The sequence below is a fragment of the Podarcis muralis genome, chromosome 2 (assembly GCF_964188315.1).
Source record: "Podarcis muralis chromosome 2, rPodMur119.hap1.1, whole genome shotgun sequence".
Classification (NCBI taxonomy): Eukaryota; Metazoa; Chordata; class Lepidosauria; order Squamata; family Lacertidae; genus Podarcis; species Podarcis muralis.
Genome location: NC_135656.1, coordinates 14,243,363 through 14,258,714, shown reverse-complemented (window position 1 = coordinate 14,258,714; position 15,352 = coordinate 14,243,363). Strand labels below are relative to the sequence as shown.

Sequence of the window (15,352 nt, the reverse complement as noted above, 5' to 3'; positions counted from 1 at the left end):
GTGGGCGGGTGTGGGGGATTCCCTGGTCCTGAATGGGGTAGCTGTGCGCCTGAAGGACCAGGTGCGCAGCCTGGGAGTCATTTTGGACTCACAGCTGTCCATGGAGGCGCAGGTTAATTCTGTGTCCAGGTCGGCTGTCTACCAGCTCCACCTGGTATGCAGGCTGAGACCCTATCTGCCTGCGGACTGTCTCGCCAGAGTGGTGCATGCTCTAGTTATCTCCCGCTTGGACTACTGCAACGCGCTCTACATGGGGCTACCTTTGAAGGTGACCTGGAAACTGCAATTAATCCAGACTGGTGACTGGGAGTGGCCGCCGGGACCACATAACCCCGGTTCTGAGAGATCTGCATTGGCTCCCAGTACGTTTCCGAGCACAATTCAAAGTGTTGGTGCTGACCTTTAAAGCCCTAAACGGCCTCAGTCTTGTATACCTGAAGGAGCGTCTCCACCCCATCGTTCAGCCCGGACACTGAGATCCAGCGCCGAGGGCCTTCTGGCAGTTCCCTCATTGCGAGAAGTGAGGTTACAGGGAACCAGACAGAGGGCCTTCTCGGTAGTGGCGCCCGCCCTGTGGAACACCCTCCCTTCAGATGTGAAGGAAATAAGCTGCTATCCTATCTTTAAAAGACATCTGAAGGCAGCCCTGTTCAGGGAAGTTTTTAATATTTAACACTGTACTGTTTTTAACACTTGATTGGAAGCCGCCCAGAGTGGCTAGGGAAACTCAGCCAGATGGGCAGGGTATAAATAATAATAAATTATTATTATTATTATTATTTTCAGGTCTTCCTTGTGTTCACTTCTAATAGGTATCTGATTGTCCACTGTGGGAAAAGGACGCTGGCCTAGAAGGCCCATTGGCCTGATTCATAACAATATGCTCTTCCAAAACATGAGGAAGGATTCTGTGCCACTCAAAAGCAAGCTCGTTCCTCGCCCTTCATCTAATTTCCCTCCCGCTTTTGCTTCCTCATTTTTCAGGTTGGTCTACCCGCCAAATCCGCCGTCTCTGGGGCCATCTTGCTGGTGGTGCCCAACGTCATGGGTGTGATGTGTCTGTCGCCCCCTCTGGATAAAGTTGGCAACAGCACGAGGGGGATTGGGTTTTGCCAGGTGAGTTTCCCCACGGCCATAACCGGTAGAATGAGCTCTGATAAAGCCATCAGTGAGAACCACCTGGTTGAATTGGGAGGGATAGCTCGGTGCAAGTCCCTCTCCTAACTTCCATTCCAGTGGCATTTGGTGAATTTTTTTGCAGGGGAACAGTTAGGGCCAGAGGCACCAGCTTGCAAAGGTGATTGGGGCAGGGATTTGATTTGAGTTTCTACTGAAATGAGGCTGCATTTTAATGTTGTGCTTAATCTTGTTTTTAAGTTGTATTTTAATCAATTGTTTTTACCTGGCCCTGAGCCCGGTCTTAGCTGGGGAGGGCGGGGTATAAATAAAACAACTTCTTTTTCTTCTTCTTCTTCTTATTATTATTATAATAAATGCATTTGCATAATCTATAAACATCTAGAAGTTGCCTTATTTTTTTTCTGCTGCAGACTTCGGATTTTATTTAAGACCTTCCAAACCCAAACTTGGATTCCCCACTGTTTTTGGACTACAGTTCCCATTATCCCTAACCACTGGTCCTGCTAGCTAGGGATGATGGGAGTTGTAGTCCAAAAACAGTGCGAGACCCAAGTTTGGTAAACAACTGGTTTAACCCTTTGAAGGTTTCGTGGTGAAATATTCTGCTTGTGACTTCACACTTCTGTTCCCACTTCTGACCACTTTCCCTTGTGCTTTGCATTCTCCTTGCTACCTTTTGTCTCTTCTTTCTGCAGGAACTGGTCTCGCTCTTCAACTTCCACAACTATGACAACTTGCTGCACTGCACCCGAAAGATGGACCCACGCCGTGAAGGAATCGAAGTTAGAGTAATGACGGAAACGGTTGTCTGAAAGATAATGACAGATTTTAGTGGAAGAGGGCAGAAGTGAAGCTTGGGATGAGATGATTAAAATATATATATATAAATTGCACCAATGACCCGTCAGCATATTATTAAAATAAGCTCTGAATTCTATGCTGTTGGGTGCTTTGAAGATAAAAACTTTTTACTTGTCAGGCTGGCAACGACTGGACAAGTATTATTTACAAACTCCTCCAGATAGCTTCTGTGATAAGTCCCCACAACTCTCACCTTCTCAGTCAAGAAATGACTCACAGAAATATCCAAGCAGCTCCCAACTGCCACCTCCTTTCCCCAGTACCATCAATTATTTGTGAAATACATTCCCAATTAAATTACTTTACAAATACTAACATTTTTTTGCTTTAGTTACACGTAGGTAGCCATGTTGGTCTGCCGTAGTTGAAACAAAATTTTAAAAATCCTTCCAGTAGCACCTTAAAGGTAAAGGTGAAGGGACCCCTGACCATTAGGTCCAGTTGTGACCGACTCTGGGGTTGCGACACTCATCTCGCTTTATTAGCCGAGGGAGCCGGCGTACAGCTTCTGAGTCATGTGGTCAGCATGACTAAGCCGCTTCTGGCGAACCAGAGCAGCGCACGGAAACACTGTTTACCTTCCCGCCGGAGCGGTACCTATTTATCTACTTGCACTTTGACGTGCTTTCAAACTGCTAGGTTGGCAGGAGCAGGGACTGAGCAACGTGAGCTCACCCCGTCGTGGGGATTCGAACCGCCGACCTTCTGATCGGCAAGTCCTAGGCTCTGTGGTTTAACCCACAGCGCCAGAGACCAACTAAGTTGCTCATTGGTATGAGCATGCACACGAAAGCTCATACCAATAACAAACTTAGTTGGTCTCTAAGATGCTACGGGAAGGAATTTTTTAATTTTTTGCTTTAATCAACATGCGTATGTTGGGAGTGTTGAACACCTCCAAAATGAGGAGGACTAGAAACGATATACCGGACCTAACATTTTGAGTACTGTATGGGTGAAGTCACAGAATACGAATAGTCCCAGCTGTAGCACATTCCGTAACGTTCAGAACACTTTAAAATAGAATTACGCATATTCATGGAGGATAAGTATGTTGGTGGCTGCTAGCCACATGGGCTAGGCTTCTCCTTCAGTTACTGGGAATCACAGTTGGGGAGAGTGCTGTTGTTCCTGGGTTGCAGGCTTCCCATGGGCATCTCGTTGACCATAGTGAGAATGAGCCTTTGGCTTGATCCAGTAAGACTTTTCTTACATTCTTAACACCTCGCTCCATCTCTTTCAGAACAAGACAGTGGTGAACCTGCTGTTTGCTGCCTACAGTGGTGACCTCTCTGCTCTTCGGAGGTATGGGCCAGCCAGCCATTGCTGGGTAGAGATTTCTTGACATTTATTGTCATTGTCCCGTACAGAACAATGAAACTGAGAAATCTACATAAGACATTCAAAAACCCTTAAAAACTCTGAAACCCCATTTAAAAATACAATATACTCCTATAGAGGGACGCGGGTGGCGCTGTGGGTTAAACTACAGAGCCTAAGACTTGCCGATCAGAAGGTCGGCGGTTCGAATCCCCGCTACGGAGGGAGCTCCTGTTGCTTGGTCCCTGCTCCTGCCAACCTAGCAGTTTGAAAGCACGTCAAAGTGCAAGTAGATAAATAGGTACCGCTCTGACAGGAAGGTAAACTGTGTTTCCGTGCGCTGGTCTGGTTCGCCAGAAGCAGCTTAGTCATGCTGGCCACATGACCCGGAAGCTGTACGCCGGCTCCCTCGGCCAATAAAGCAAGATGAGCGCCGCAACCCCAGAGTCGTCTGCGACTGGACCTAATGGTCAGGGGTCCCTTTACCTTTACACTCCTATAGAGACTCCTTATACTGTGTTTAAAACCAGAATTGCATTTGGGTAGAAACTGTTTCTCAGGCGGCTAGTCCTAGTCTTTATGACCCTGTACCTTCTTCCAGAAGGCAGAAGCTGAAAGAGATCATTTCCCGGGGTGCGCACTATCCTGCGCTATATCTGCAACTTTCTTATGGCACCTGGCATCATAGATTTGATCAAAGGTGGGAAGAGTGCACCCAGTTATTCTCACTGCAGGCTTTACAACCCTGGAACCCTGGAATGGGGAACTTGTAGCCCTCCAAGATGTAGCTGGACTACAATGCACATCAGCTCCAGCCAGAGTGACCAGTGGCCTCAAGGATGATGGGAATTGTAGTCCAACAACATGTGGAGGGCCATAGGTGCCCCATCCTTGATCAAGTTCAGTGTTTCCCAAACTTGGGTCTCCAGCTATTTTTGGACTACAGTTCCCATCATCCCTGACCACTGGTCTTGGTAGCTGAGGATGATGGGAGTTGTAGTCCAAAAAAAAAAAACAACAGCTGGAGACTCAAGTTTGGGAAACATGGATCTAGTTTATCTGACTATAGTTTAAATTGCTCTGTGTGGTAGTCCTCCTCAGAGTAGGCCCATTGAAATTAAGATACATGACTAATAGCCCGTTAATTTCAATGGGTCTGTGAGCAGAACTAGCATTGGAAATAACACTGACTCCCTTCTTGGCTTCTCTCTAGATTTGCCCTGTCAGCCATGGACATGGAACAGAAAGACTACGACTCCCGCACAGCTCTTCACGTAGCTGCAGCTGAAGGTAGCAGGCCGGGGCCACAAATGTTTCATGAGTCTAGGGCCATGTTTGCACCTTGCAGGCTTACACAGCCCCAATGCACCTCAGACCTTCAGTCATGCACTTCTCTGGTGTCCTTCTACCCAGCGTTTTTGCAGCTGGCTATGGACCACTTAGGGACACGGGTGGCGCTGTGGTTAAACCACAGAGCCTAGGACTTGCTGATCAGAAGGTTGGCGGTTCGAATCCCCGTGACAGGATGAGCTCCCGTTGCTCGGTCCCTGCTCCTGCCAACCTAGCAGTTCGAAAGCACATCAAAGTGCAAGTAGATAAATAGGTACTGCTCCGGCGGGAAGGTAAACGGCGTTTCTGTGCACTGCTCTGATTCGCCAGAAGCGGCTTAGTCATGCTGGCCACATGACCCGGAAGCTGTACGCCGGCTCCCTTGGCCAATAAAGCGAGATGAGCACTGCAACCCCAGAGTCGGTCACGACTGGACCTAATGGTCAGGGGTCCCTTTACCTTTTATGGACCACTTAATGACCAAGTGAAGATGCCTGGGTGCCAGGATGGTACCTGACATCTCCACCATCTGAGGATCATTGGATATGGACTGTTCCCATACACCAGGCATGGCCAAACTTGGCCCTCCAGATGTTTTGGGACTACAATTCTCATCATCCCTAGCTAACAGGACCAGTGGTCAGGGACGATGGGAACTGTAGTCCCAAAACATCTGGAGGGCCAAGTTTGGCCATGCCTGCCATACATCAATACCCCACCCTGTTGAATTCTATCAGTTACCGTATATTTTATCTGCACAAGCAGAATAAATTTCTGGATCCAAAATGCTGAGCAGGAGCAGTCACAATTAAGAAAAAGAGGTCGGAATAGGCCAATATATATCCCTGGATCAAGTGACTCTTCTTCTTTTAAGTTCTCAAAGCTCTTAACCTAGCTCAAGGTTGTCATCTGAACTAGCCAGATGTTTAAATGGTAATCACAGTCAGTCCATCATTTGAAAAACAAGACTTTAGAGCTATATTACGCAAAAATAGCAACTAGTCATTCCATTTTGGCGACTGCAACCTTGGTTTAAGGAGCCATTTTGTACCCAGCTTATATATCTGAGTTTCTGCCCTAAATGTGGGGCCTAGTGTGGTGGGAGCGCTATGGGGTCAATGGTGCATGGCTTCAATACAATGCGACACACCATTTCTGTTAAGTGCACTCACCATGTTCTTTGAGATAAAAGTAAAGGTACCCCTGCCCGTACGGGCCAGTCGTGTCCAACTCTAGGGTTGTGTGCCCATCTCACTTAAGAGACCGGGGGCCAGCACTGTCTGGAGACACTTCCGGGTCACGTGGCCAGCGTGACGAAGCTGTTCTGGTGAGCCAGCACCAGCGCAGGACACGGAAACGCCGTTTACCTTCCCGCTATAAAGCGGTACCTATTTATCTACTTGCACTTAAATGTGCTTTTGAACTGCTAGGTGGGCAGGAGCTGGGACCGAAAGACGGGAGCTCACCCCGCTGCGGGGATTCGAACCGCCGACCATACAATCGGCAAGTCCTAGGCACTGAGGTTTTACCCACAGCGCCACCCGCGTCCCTTTTGTTCTTTGAGATAGAGGGGCATAATAAGAATCAAAGGCTGTCAAAGATACTGAACCAGGGACATAACTGGGGAAGAGGATTTGGGTGCAAGGATAGTGAAAATGGCAAGCAAAAGATAGAAGGCATCGGCTGGGAACTGGAGACACCTGACATGAGAAGGCCATGTATTGATAATGAAGAGGTTTCCATTAGCAATGGAAATGTAAGGTCCAAACCAGAGGTGGATAATCTGTACCCACCATTCCAAGATCTTATTAGACGCCAACTCCCATCCACCCCAGCCAACGTGGCCAATGCTCAAGGAAGTTGGGAGCTGGAGTCCAGCAGCATATATAGGTTTCTCTCCCCTGCTCTAAACTTTTACATGTCTCCACAAACTCTATGCAACTTTAGGGATAAAAGATGCAGGAATCTCTGTCTCTCTCTCTCTCCCCCCCCTTACATTCCCAGCTAATCAATTTTCTGTGTTTTAAGACAAAAGTTAATTTCAAATATTTTGACTAAGCAGTACTGTACAAAGTAATGCTTCTTTTGCACTGGGACTGGAAAAAGTCCCAGGCTTTTAATGTAGGTTAACGGGTATTTTTAAGGCTCTGTCTTAATGAGAGGTTAGCAGACTGTCACAGCTCATACACAAGGAACTCTGTTTTTGTAGCAAGAAAAGGACCTCAGATTAAACTATCACTGTGCTCTCTGCAAGCTATAGGGGTTTGGGGGGCAGACCAGGGGGCATTTAGGAAGAATTAAACCTCTTTCAAGGCAGCTTAGGTTTACAGTTTCGCTGTGTCCATCTATTGTTATGAGTGAACTACTTGCTCTGTAATAACCTTCCTGCAATCCACCAACTCTCTGCTTAAATAACTTTGTGACTTGTTTGGCGTGGGGCAACAGGTTGAAACTTAAAATTCTGTTATTCCTCCCCCCTGCCCAGGTCACCTGGAGGTTGTGAAGTTTCTGGTGGAAGCCTGCAGAGTAAATCCTTTTGTCAAAGACAGGTGAGGAATAGTAGGCTCATGAAAGACTGGGGAGAGGGGAGGGTCCTTTCTTAGCTGGGACATCAGGGATTGCCACAGTCAAAGACAAGATGTCAGAGAGCCTTTTGGGCCTTCCCATTTGGCCCACTGGTGTATTTTGATGGATAGATTGATGGATCAATCTATCCATCACATGATGACATACAAAATCGGGTGCATGACAAGTAAACGCATGGAGCCAAATTGAACAGGATTAATTGGGCACAAACTTTAACCTTGCTTCAGGTAGGTAGCCGTGTTGGTTTGCCATAGTCAAGTCAAAACAAAACAAATAAAATTTAAAAATTCATTCCAGTAGCACCTTAGAGACCAACTAAGTTAGTTATTGGTATGAGCTTTCATGTGCATGCACACTTGGTATCTGAAGAAGTGTGCACGCACACGAAAGCTCATACCAATAACTAACTTAGTTGGTCTCTAAGGTGCTACTGGAATGAATTATTATTATTGTTGTTGTTGTTGTTGTTGTTTTGTTTTAACCTTGCTTCTTCCTTTCCAGTAACATAAGGCACTTTTTGAATGAGGTACCCATCTATGGTGGCTGAGAAAGGCACCCATTTTTATTTTTTTAAGCACCAAATTCTAGCTTGATATGAAAAATCAACATCGTACTTAGAGTATGCTCCCAATTCATCCTTTGCAGCTGGAACCATGGTTTGAATTCAAACTGCACCAACAAAGATGCACTCCTCCTTCTTCCTTTGAACCTGAATCACCTAGCATTATACCCCTTCTGGTGACTGACAGACAGGCAGTCCCAGCCACCCATCAAAGTGATCTGTGTTGAGTTCTAGATCTGGCCTACTGATTGGATCCAGTTTCTAAATAGATGAAGGTAGCTGCACATACCTTCATCTCTTTCCTTCTCTGCAGGTGGGGGAACATTGCCTTGGACGATGCTACGCAGTTTAATCACTTGGAAGTGGTGAAGCTACTCAAAGATTACCAAGACACCTACGTATTGGGAGCCAGCCAGGCCCGGGAAGCAGCTGAGGACCTTTCCAAGGAGAACTTAGAAAGCATGGTGTGAAGATTGTGAACTATTCTGTTAGCTGCATTTCAACACAAATTTAACTAGGTCACTTGCTCTCATTTCTGAAAGGCAGACACACCAGCGGACGTACTTCTGCTTAGGATTTGAGCTGAGATGTGGGTGGGCAGGTCCATCCTCAAGGCTCTTCCTGAAGTTTCATGCGGTCAGTCTCCCAATTCTTAGGTTATAGGAAACACCAGTTAGTTCCATGCACAAGCTCGATACTTGGTGACCCAGCAGTAAACTTGATAAGAGTCCACAGAAACTGAGCTAGCAGCTATTGGGGAGAGAGACCAAAGTGGGACCTTGTCTCTTAAGCGCTAACACTTCACACTGCCTGTAGATCAAAGCAGACACTGCTTACATAGGGAAAAGGCATTTAAGGGCCAAAGTAGGTCTGTCCCTTTGCCCTACACTGTTATCCCACTAAGTACTATGACTTTCTGTTGCTCCCTTCTTTCAAATAATGATGAACCTCAGCATGCAGTCCTAGTATTTGTGTAACTGGGATGGAGGAAGCTTTCAGGCTGTGACTACAGAGTTTTATCTTTTTTAACATTGCCATTTGATATACAATTTGTTAGGGTGGTTTGCAAAACAAAAATACTTTAAAACACCAGCTTTGAAGACCAGAAAGGGGCAAAGTGCACGCCCACCTCAAGAAGTGCCTGCAATGCTGGAGACAAGACAATCTCTCTGGGCCTTAGTTTTCTAGACAAACCAAACATTGCCCTAACTTTCTAGACAAGTCCCAGGATAAAAGTGGTAAGATCAAGAGGTGTGGAGTGATGCGGTAATACGGGTAGACAGAGTTACAACCCTAAGCATATTTGTTCAATATTTAAGTGTTAAGTCCCAACTGAATTTGCATGAGTCGAACAAGTGCATTCAGAATTGCACTCTGGAATAAAGAGAGAAGTTCAGAGGAGAGATTGCATCTGGCTCCCAAACTGTAGTCTTCCCCCCACAGAGCCTATCTCCTTTCAGCAGCAATTCTAGACTGAAGGGTGTTTGGGTTTTTTTGTTTGTTTTATGTTTGTTTTAAAGTTTTTCTTAAACCATGGGGTATTTTCAGGGAAAAGCACTGGTCAGTCCAAAGCAGCTTAGGAGAGCACCAACAGGAAATACAATGTTTCAGATAAATTTATTTTTATTGATTGTGATAACTACACAACTGCCAACACACATACAGTTAACAGAATGCTGCTCTTCCTTGATTCAAAAAAATAGCTCCTTGTTGTCTTCAAGTTGTGTTCCATAAAATAAAGCGCACCTCTGGAGAACGTGTCAGTGTGCTAGATCTGAGAGTACTGTGAAAAGAGTGACCACAGATAGCTGTTATCAGAACATTTCTGGCTTGATTTGTCACCCATATATTGCTGCTCCATGAAACACAGACAAAACCCTGTACAGGGATACTCCTGCTAAGCCAGGGTATAATGGAATGAGGTGAGATTATTGGGCTATGTATTAAAAGAAAGTAATTCCTGTATAACTGATTATGTGCAACAAAGTTTATCAGTACAGGAGAATTAGAGCTCCAGTGGGTATGTCAGCATCTTAGATGCAGGCTTAGTTTGTCCCCCCACTGGCCCAGCAGAGGGCAATGGTGGCTATGCAACGTACACAGAGAGATCCAAGTGGAGTTTCCCTGCCTCCAGACATCTGAAAGCCTAGGCAGATACTTAGGCTGAGCAAGGGGACTCTATACATTATTAAGGACATGTGATAAGAGCACCAAAAGGTGTGGCTGATCACACACAATAGCTGCAAAGAAACAAATGTGACCGTGGAGCAACCACATACATTTTTCCATATGGACAAACCCTAATTTAAGCCAAGTGTATCCCGTGTTTGTAGACAGCCAACCAACCTCCTTTTACAAGAACAATGGAGCAGAGACAGAAAATCAGAATATGTGGCCCTCAATGCTCTGAATAATATCTTACTACATTCCAAATGAGATGTTTCAACATGGAATCAAAAGATCTCATATTTTCCTAAGAGAAAACAGTCAACGGGCTGAATGGTACATATAGATATGAAACTTTGGCTCCTATGACAAGGGTGTTGCAGGAGGGGGATTCCTTCTTTTATGTACCACTCTGGAGCCTCATATTCCAAGCAGATTGTCCGTCTCTCCAAACTTCACTAAGCTTGAGAGGTTTTCAGTTCCTGTCGAGATTTTCAGGTACATCGAGGCCTGAATGCGTGATCAGTTCACCATCCCAGAGGGCAAAGGCGGGCACTACGGGGCCTTGGAACTCAGCAAAGATGCTGTGGACGGACACATGTTTGCTGACATCCACCAGGCTGAGTTTCTTGCTGTCGTAGTCCAAGAACAGACCCACTCTCTCTGGGTGGCCGATGTTCTTGATTGGAGTGGTCTCATTAGCGAACATGGCATTCCAGTGCCGGTTCGCATAGGAAAAGACCCAGGAGCGGTCATCTACTCCAACGCAACCGTCCCGGGAGATGTCCACGTCTGCTACCCCTATGCGGAATTGCTGCGATTCTTTGACAGTCACTTCCCAGTAGTGACGCCCACTGGAGACAGCCTTGTCACCCAGTACTACAGCCCAGTCTCTGAAGCGTTCAGTATTCCGGGGAACGCTGGTGGGGTCAATCCCCACCATACGGTAAATGACACCAGTGTTCTTTTTGAACAGATCCAAGCTGCTGTGGGCCGTTCTCTCATCCAGCTTGAAATTGATCTCTGCAGTAAGAAAGAAAACTGAATGAGAGTCCATACGTTTTGCTGCTTCTCTCAGAAAGGAAGCAAGTTTAGCAGAACCATTTTACTCTGTGATCGCCAAGGATTTCCCCCTTACAAGAGGCGAAGAGATGTTGCTGGACTCCAACTCACACCGTCCTCAGCCAGAGTTGTAATCCAGAAACATCTGGAGGACCACAAATTCCCAATCCCTGACCCTGCCTTAAAGTTACATTTGTTGAACTAAGGGAGCTATTATGTTTCCTTTTGCAAAGATAGATGTTACTAGAAATAACAACACACTTTTACTATACGGGAAACAGGGGTACTTGCTAAATAAGACAAAGCATAAGACATCAACTTGGAGAAAAGGGTTAAGGGAATAGGGCTATCATTCAATTAAAGATTTTAGCTGTTCCAATCAAAAGCTGCATCAGTTTCTGAAGAATAAAAAAATATCTAAAAACAAAGTATAGTTTTTTTCCAGATTCATGTATTTTCCTGAGATTAGAATGAGAAAGGGGCCTCTTTTTATATTTTTTATATTTTATCAGAGCATAGACAACAGAAATTAAGCTATCCCTGTCCAGCTAAGGGCATAACTGGGCCACCAGGCATAAATATGGAGGGAAGCGTGGATTATAAACAAGGTCACTCAAATGACAACTCTCTCCCTTCTGCAAAATGCAATTGCCACAAATGCTATGGTTACCAACACAACCATTCAGGAGGCTGGGTAGTACCCAGCTGTGCCATGTGGTAACTTCATCATCATTTCAGCTGGCACCTTCATCATATACTTTTAGGCGCCTGGCACAAACGCTCCTCTTCAACCAGACCTCTGGCTGATTAACATCCGATACCTTTTTTAATGTGTTGTGGCAGAGGATGGGAGGTTACGGGTTTGTTTCTATTACGTATTTTGTGTGGTTTTTTATCTTCTGTTTTAATGTTGTGAACTGCCCTGTGATCTACGGAGGAAGGGTGGCAAACTGATTTAATAAACCACAACAGCAACTGAAATAATAATATTTTACTGGATGAACACTCCACCACTTTATAGCCAAGAGTCAGCATTCAGCAGTCATCTATGTAGCGTTATGAATCAAAAGGCAATCTTACCCCAGAAGCTACACAGCTACACACTCTCTACTTCTGTAAGGGTTTTCATAGCAGCATAACTGTGCCTCTGTGGTAATGTATAGGCTACAGGTGATCAGATAGATCAGGGGTCTGCAACCTTTAAGACAAAAAGAGCCACTTGGACCCGTTTCCGAAGGGGAAAAAAACTGGGAGCCACAAAACCGGGAAGGTGACTTCGGGATGGTGCGTGACTAACGCACGCACCGCCCCCATGCGACGTCACAGCCAGTACAGCGCGGTGGGGAGTGTCAGGGCGCACAATGCGCCTCCTCCCCTCGCTAGTATCCGCCCCGGAGCCGCGGCAAAGGTGTAAAAGAGCCACATGCGGCTCCGGAGCCGCGGGTTGCAGACCCCTGAGATAGATAGATAGATAGATAGATAGATAGATAGATGATAGATAGATATACACACACAGACACAAACACTTACTGACATACATTAGGGATATCTGGAATCAAATAAGGAATCTCCTGCCTGCAAAGCCTGTGTTTTAATACTGAGCTACAGAAGCTCTCTTTAAATCATACTATAAAGTAAAGGTAAAGGTACCCCTGCCCGTACGGGCCAGTCGTGTCCGACTCTAGGGTTGTGCGCCCATCTCACTTAAGAGGCCGGGGGCCAGCGCTGTCCGGAGACACTTCCGGGTCACGTGGCCAGCGTGACGAAGCTGCTCTGGCAAGCCAGCACCAGCGCAGCACACGGAAACACTGTTTACCTTCCCGCTAGAAAGCGGTACCTATTTATCTACTTGCACTTAGGGGTGCTTTCGAACTGCTAGGTGGGCAGGAGCTGGGACTGAACGACGGGATCTCACCCCGCCGCGGGGATTCGAACCGCTGACCTTGCGATCAGCAAGTCCTAGGCACTGAGGTTTTACCCACAGCGCCACCCGCGTCCCTAAATCATACTATGAAGAACTGCAAAACTACAGTGGTACCTCGAGTTACATACACTTCAGGTTACAGACTTCGCTAATCCAGAAATAGTACCTCGGGTTAAGAACTTTGCTTCAGGATGAGAACAGAAATCGCGCGGTGGTGGCGCGGCAGCAGCGGGAGGCCCCATTAGCTAAAGCGGTGCTTCAGGTTAAGAACAGTTTCAGGTTAAGAACGGACCTCCGGAACGAATGAAGTACGTAACCAGAGGTATCACTGTATTGGCAAACAGTCTTGCAGGAGAACCACTAAGCATTATAAATGGCAGCCATGGGCTTAGCCAGGATTTATGGGGATGGGGGCAGAACCAACCTATCTGTGATGCGATGGGTCAGTTAGTTAAGTATTTGAAGTATTTCCTTCTGGGAGTTATAGGGGTAGAAGTACTTAAACAGTATAGAAATTTATTCATGTATGCAACTACAGCAGCAAGAATGTAATTTGCCCAAAAATGGAAAGAAGACGATCTGACGAAAGAAGAATGGACACAACAACTTATGGACTATACAGAAATGGATGGGACGCGGGTGGCGCTGTGGGTAAAAGCCTCAGCGCCTAGGGCTTGCCGATCGAAAGGTCGGCAGTTCGAATCCCCGCGGCGGGGTGTGCTCCCGTTGCTCGGTCCCAGCGCCTGCCAACCTAGCAGTTCGAAAGCACCCCTGGGTGCAAGTAGATAAATAGGGACCGCTTACCAGCGGGAAGGTAAACGGCGTTTCCGTGTGCTGCGCTGGCTCGCCAGATGCAGCTTGTCACGCTGGCCACGTGACCCGGAAGTGTCTGCGGACAGCGCTGGCCCCCGGCCTCTTGAGTGAGATGGGCGCACAACCCTAGAGTCTGTCAAGACTGGCCCGTACGGGCAGGGGTACCTTTACCTTTACCTTATACAGAAATGGCAAAATGGTGTGGGGGTGGGGAATAAGAAATCAAGATAACTAACTTTTTACAAAAGAATGGAAATGGTTTATTGAATATTTGCAAATAACTACCAGACTTTTAGAAGACATCTGAAGGCAGCCCTCTTTAGGGAAGCTTTTAATGTTTAACAGACTACTGTATTTTAATACTTTGTTGGAAGCCACCCAGAGTGGCTGGGGAAACCCAGCCAGATGGGCGGGGTGTAAATAATAAATTATAATATTATTATTATTATTATTATTATTATTATTATTATTATTATTATTAATTGTAAATAGATAAGGACATTGACAGGATTATTGTAATAACTGGCAGTTTTGTAAGAGTATATAATTAAAGTAGATGAATAAAAGAATAAGTTAATTTAGAATATGCAAGAAAAGATTAAAAAAAATTAAGGAACCGCAGGAGGAGGAGGAAGTTGAGTCTTGAAATGTTTAAATGACTGTAGAACTACTGAAATATATATAACTGAAAATGACAAAGTATTTTTATTTATTTACTTGATTTAGGGGGACAGCTGCCCCCTGCACCTCCATGACTGCTACAATACATATACAATACATATTATATTCAGCTTCGTGTCTAGGCTAAGCTGATTTATTTATAGCACTTATACACCAAATAATAATAATAAATTCTAAGCAGGTTACATACAATAGTCTATAAAAGTTGCAACAACACACACACGCCATGTTAAACTCATTTTGCTGGCCCAAAATCAGATGTTCTGAGGCTCTCGAAGTATCCCGCCTCTTTATGAAGGGCTTTGCTACTCATTAGCAAATAATGGTACTGCTTTATTATTATTATTATTATTATTATTATTATTATTATTATTATTATTATTATTATTATTATTATTATTAGCTACGTAACGCGAGCGACTCAAGGACCCTTAATTGGCAAAAGTGCAAAAGAGTCGACTCGGCAGAGCTCCTGCGCGTTTAAGAGCATCCTAGCAGGCAGAAGTTCAACAGGTGCAGGTTTGCTCGATGTGACGGTGCGGAGTCCTCTGCCTGCTGAATTTCGACCTCATAGCCCAAGGGAAGGATGACGAGCAACCCTAAACACGGTGTCATGGTGCCCGAGGAAAGAAACATTCGTAAGCAGCCCAGAGCCGCCACTGGGTATAACTGCAAATACCTCTCCGGGGCGCTGCTCCCCCTAAACGGCGCCCCGCGACACACAGGCTCCAGCCTCGCTGCTTCACACCCCTCAGCATGGGCGCCGCCATTTTGGAAAGGGCACTGCTCAACCGCGCGTGGACGGCGCCTGCGCGATTGCTCCTTAAGGCGGCTGCGGCCGCCATCTTGGAGGAGGGCAACACCCGCCCCAGCCTGCGGATCTCTCCCGCCATCTTAAAGCCAGGCTG

General features: G+C 46.0%; 2 protein-coding genes across 7 annotated transcripts in view; one reads left to right on the top strand and one right to left on the bottom strand.

Moving 5' to 3' along the window:
- The window catches only part of GLS2 (glutaminase 2), a 25,084-nt gene extending 15,530 nt beyond the window's left edge, over positions 1-9,554 (top strand). For 4 of the 6 annotated variants that reach the window (XM_077923912.1, XM_077923910.1, XM_077923909.1 and 1 more), the window contains 6 exons: positions 985-1,116; positions 1,836-1,943; positions 3,245-3,306; positions 4,535-4,611; positions 7,136-7,199; positions 8,112-9,554. In XM_077923912.1, the coding sequence (XP_077780038.1) occupies positions 985-1,116; positions 1,836-1,943; positions 3,245-3,306; positions 4,535-4,611; positions 7,136-7,199; positions 8,112-8,268 (600 nt within the window). In that variant the 3' untranslated portion in view covers positions 8,269-9,554. The remainder of the gene's footprint in view (positions 1-984; positions 1,117-1,835; positions 1,944-3,244; positions 3,307-4,534; positions 4,612-7,135; positions 7,200-8,111) is intronic. The other 2 variants (XM_028710222.2, XM_028710214.2) reach the window with 2 other exon arrangements.
- On the bottom strand, positions 9,404-15,352 carry SPRYD4 (SPRY domain containing 4). The gene is made up of 2 exons (XM_028710269.2): positions 15,124-15,352; positions 9,404-10,987 (listed from the first exon to the last, which is right to left on the bottom strand). Exons 1-2 carry the CDS (start codon positions 15,335-15,337, stop codon positions 10,440-10,442), a joined length of 762 nt encoding a protein of 253 aa, XP_028566102.2. The 5' UTR covers positions 15,338-15,352; the 3' UTR covers positions 9,404-10,439.

What these genes read in the sequence shown, in the direction of transcription:
- SPRYD4 (XM_028710269.2), bottom strand. Translation starts at nt 15,337, where the DNA reads ATGGCGGGAGAGATCCGCAGGCTGGGGCGGGTGTTGCCCTCCTCCAAG. An exon ending in GGGAGCAGCGCCCCGGAGAG is followed by an intron (nt 10,988 to 15,123) that starts GTATTTGCAGTT and finishes TTCTTACTGCAG; the next exon opens with AGATCAATTTCAAGCTGGAT.